General features: G+C 33.3%; 1 protein-coding gene across 8 annotated transcripts in view; it reads left to right on the top strand.

Annotated features, from left to right (window-relative positions):
• Nucleotides 1-5,000, top strand: part of LOC122248685 (glycine receptor subunit alpha-2-like) — a 167,973-nt gene that overhangs the window by 161,066 nt on the left and 1,907 nt on the right. For all 8 annotated transcript variants that reach the window (XM_086532065.1, XM_086532060.1, XM_086532062.1 and 5 more), the window contains one exon: nt 4,893-5,000. This exon is cut by the window's right edge and continues 75 nt beyond it. In XM_086532065.1, coding sequence (XP_086388191.1) covers nt 4,893-5,000 — 108 coding nt within the window. The remainder of the gene's footprint in view (nt 1-4,892) is intronic.

Below are 5,000 nucleotides of genomic sequence, written 5' to 3'. Positions count from 1 at the left end.
GAATGACAGCAATAATAAAAAAGAATAACAGTAATGATAACAGGTATATAATGACAATGATGATGATGACAAAATAAATAATAATAACAATAGTAATAAAAATTATGATAGTAATAGCAACAATAATAATGATGAAAATAATTATATCAATGATGATGAAACGGATGACAAAAATAATAATAATGACTATGATAACAGAAACAGTAATAATAACAACAAAAATAACAAAAAACAAGAAGAAAAAAAAGAAATAAGACAAGGAGGCACAAAAAACACGAATTAGAGAAAATGTAAAAAAAAAAACAAAAAAACAGATAGGCCCTTTCGTAAGGATGACAGATCCTATGATTTATCCCTCCATATTTCATCAGATAGAATCCCGGGGGAGGAATACACGAGGTCGCCGGGGAAAAAGGAACGTTTCCTAATGTTGTTCGTGTGTATGTTTTAGTGTGTGTGTCTGTGTGTGTGTGTGTGGGGGGGGGGTTGTGTGTGTGTAGGGGGGGGGGTTGTGGGGGGAGGGGTGGGGGGGGGGGTGTGTGTGTGTGGGGGGGGGGAGGGCGTGTGTGTGTGTGTTTGTTTGTGTTGGTATACGTAGGAGTTATCGTGTATGTGTTTGTTTGTTTGTGTGTTTGTTTGTGTGTGTGTGTGTTTGTGTGTGTGTGTGTGTGTATGTGTGTTTGTGTGTGTGTGTGTGTGTGTGTGTGTGTGTGTGTGTTAGCGTGTGAGTGTTATTGTGGACGTATATATTAATGTGGATGTGTTGGTGTGAGTTAATGTGCATGAGTTATTGTGTATGTTTTTGAGAGTAAGTGTTGTTGTGGACTTATTAATGTATACGCACAAGTGTGTGCGTACGTGTAGCATGTACGTGATGGTAATTAAGCGTTAATGAATACTTTCAATTATTTATCAGCGAGTCATATCAACCTACCGATTTTTCCCTTCATTTTTTAGTTATTCACTAACGTAAATACAGCTGGTTGCAAATCCTATGTATAAATATGCAAATATATAAGTAATCTAGGTATTTGTACCTTTATAGATCTCTGTGGATAATTTAAATGAATAGAAATTCATTAGCGCGCCCAAGAACGTGAGATTTCAGAACAGAGCCGGCTGATCAGCAACAATTCATCTTTTCGAATTAGCAATATATATCAAGATAATTGATGGACCAGGGTTTACGCTAGATTACTTTATCATTGGAATACCATTATTGTATTCATTTGTGATGAATACACATGGTTGATATATATGTCTTTTTGGGAAAGCCAGACATGAAATCAGTGAGTATTAGAATTATGAAAAAAAAAATCTGAATAACTTATCAAAACATATATGTATATGACTGACTAACGAAAACACCCATTACTTTTCTAAGATGACACAAATTACCACAATAAATCAAAGAAAATGTTTACCAAAAAGATGAGGTAGTAGTATGTTCTCGGTAAAAGATTTTTCCCGCGCTCAGCCAAACTGCCAAAGTAAATTCTTTGTTTTTTCACAGAATGCCCTTCCTGCCTTGCTAAATTCATCATGTAAAGCAACTAATTCACGAAATGGACATATTTTCCGAACAAGTCCCATTATGCAATTTTCTTTTCCAACGATGACAAACTTTTTATATATTTACAGACTCCCTTGCATTATATTCAAATACTCTCTCAGTATTACATGGTTCTAGACCTCGAGGTCGAAATGAAATTTACATAAATTTGCGAAAGTGGAGAATCAGCGTTGAAATATTTTCTTTTTTTAAGTGATCGTTAAAAAAGAATTGGCGATTAAATCTTTCGAACTGATGTATAACTGATGGCAAATTATTCGTCATTAACACATTGGGGAAGAATTATGATATAAGGATAATGATATTGATGATGATGATGATGATGATGATAATGATGATGATGGGGAGGAGGAGGGGGATAATGATCATAAAAATAATGAAAATAATAATAATAATAGTAATAATGATAATGAAGATAATAACAGTAATGATAACAATGATAACAATAACAACACTTGCAATGATAAAAGCAATGATAAAAATAAAAAATAAAATTGATACCTAAAACAATGATGATGATGAAAATACTATATTGATAACAAGGATAAATAAATGCATAACCTTGCAAGATTACGAGTAAATCCAATGGAATATGAGATCAACGTAATTCAACATATCCTACATAATCTCTCTCTCTCTCTCTCTCTCTCTCTCTATCTATCTGTCTGTCTACTTAACGTTTTCTCTCTATCTATCTACTTGTCTCTTTCTCTCCCTCTATCTATCTACTTATCTCTTTCTCTGCCTCTCTATCTATTTACTTACCTCTCTCTCTCTTTCTCTCTATCTATCTATCTACTTATCTCTCTTTCTCTCCCTTTTACTTTCTCTCTCTTTCTCTCTATCTATCTATCTACTTATCTCTCTTTCTCTCCCTTTTACTTTCTCTCTCTTTCTCTCTTTCGGTCTGTCTTTCATTATTCTTTCTAATTCTCAACACTCTCTCTCTCTATTTATCTCTCTCTCTCTCTCTCTCTCTCTCTCTCTCTCTCTCTCTCTCTCTCTCTCTCTCTCTCTCTCTCTCTCTCTCTCTCTCTCTCTCTCTCTCTCTCTCTCTCTCTCTCTCTCTCTCCCCCCCCCCGAAGAAAAAATAAAAACATGACTAGAAAACAAAGAAACAAAAGAGTAAGATTAAAAAAAGGGAAATATGAAAACCCTTTCGAGTCAAATCCATATAGTGGCTTTACTGTTCTCCTTTTTATCGTGGCTTCGTTTCATATCTGTACTCTGCTATCGGTAAACGAATAGCCAGAACACATAACGATTTACATAAAGAAAAATAAATGGTATTTTATTGTTACTGAAAGGTTTCTGTATGGACCAATGACTATTTGCTAGAATATCGAATTGCAAAATGGAGTTGTGTATATAGGCCTACCATTTGATAAAGAGACGCATTGCATAATAGCTTTGTATATAAACGTTATGTGTGAATAAAGTCTTATATATATATATACATATATATATATATATATATATATATATATATATATATATATATGTATGTATATATAGGTGTGTGTGTGTGTGTGTATGTGAGTGTGTATGTGTGTGTGTGTTTATCTATTTAATCATTTATTTATCTATTTATCTATATACATATATGATACTTCGTATGTCGTTGCCAAAATCGGAATGTAATAAAATATATAACTTAAAGGAATGTATTCACCCCACTCTCAACAAAAGGCCATGGAATTTCATATGATATAGAATGTGAAACACTCAGACAAACATAGATTCCATTCTCTTCAAATTGCTGAAGTTTGCTGTATCGAATTTGCTGTAACAGAACTTGTCCGCTCGAGTGTTCGGCACTCGGTGCGTTGAAAAAATGATATACCATATGATATATTTATGTATATATATATATATATATATATATATATATATATATATATATATATACATATATATACATATATATATATATAACACACACGCATACATATATATATATATATATATATTATATAACATATATATATATAACACACACACACTACACACACACACCACACACATATATATATATATATGAATATATGAATATATATATAAACACCCACACACACACATATACATATATATATATATATATATATATATATATATATTATATATATATATATATATATATACACCTAGAGAGAGCGTATGATTAAGAATGAGAGAAACATTTGTTTATTACTTACAAAATATATCAAAACAGATCAAGTAATATCAAATCCTTTTATACCATTTCCTACACCACATCCAACATAAACTGAAAATAAGCTATTCATTCGCTATAAAAGCACCAGTCCTACATCAAGTTACATTTCAACAAACCATTTATAAATTCCGTTTCGTGTCACTCGCTGTGTTCCGAACTGTCAGTTGTTTCGAAGCACAAAGATGGCGGATGGCGCTGATCACGTGACCCTTTTCGGCGGGAGATCATACCATGAATTGGCTCTGAATGGAAGGCGGAGGGGGGGAGGGGCAAGAGGCAAGCAAAAATGGTTAGGGGATTATATATTGCCTAGGTTTGAATTTAGGGAGTTTAAGTTAAAGTTAAGGACGTTGTGAGTTGAATGATATCTGTGACTTAGTGGCAGGTATTTTTCAATGGAGGGGATACAGACGAAAATATTTTTTTGAAGTAATGTCTTTTATCGAATAGATTTATCGAATTAGATATATACAGGCTATATATTTATATACTTATAACACGCGTTTGTGTATGTATGTGTGTGTGTGTGTATGTGTGTGTGTGTGTGTGTGTGTGTATATGCGTGCGTGTGTGTGTGTGGAATATCGGTGGAAAGAGTATAAACAAAAAGATAATTGAATAATAGATAGAAAGATAGGTATATGAATACAAGTAGATAGGCAGGTAGAAGGATAGATAGATAGATGCATCACCAATCAACTAGTTAGATAAACCAATAGACAAATTCATAGATAGACGGATATATAGATTGGTTAATAGATATTTAGATAGGCAGATACATAGGATAATAGATATATAAATAGACAGTTAATAGATAGGCAGACTGATAGATAGGGTGATGATATGTAAATAAGCAGACATATAGATGAATTAATAGATGAAAAGATAAGAGGTAGATAGATAGGTTAATAGATATATAGATATACGGACATAGAGATGGGTTGATGGATACGTAGATAGGCAGATAGATAGGTCAATAAATACATAGATAGGCAAATAGATAGATAAATTAATAAGTACAAAGATATACAAGCGAGACACACACACACCTACAACCTAATAGACAAACCCACTAATCCGATCTTCCTTTTCCGTCATGCACAGGCCATCGATATGTTCATGTCGTCATGCACTGTCTTCGTGTTCCTCTCCCTGATGGAATACGCGCTTGTTAACGTCATACTCGGCGACATGGTGGATCACAGGCCGAGT

Source organism: Penaeus japonicus, unplaced genomic scaffold (genome assembly GCF_977035675.1).
Source record: "Penaeus japonicus unplaced genomic scaffold, GWHDUDI00000001_assembly GWHDUDI00000037, whole genome shotgun sequence".
Classification (NCBI taxonomy): Eukaryota; Metazoa; Arthropoda; class Malacostraca; order Decapoda; family Penaeidae; genus Penaeus; species Penaeus japonicus.
This window is presented reverse-complemented; position numbering and strand designations above follow the sequence as displayed.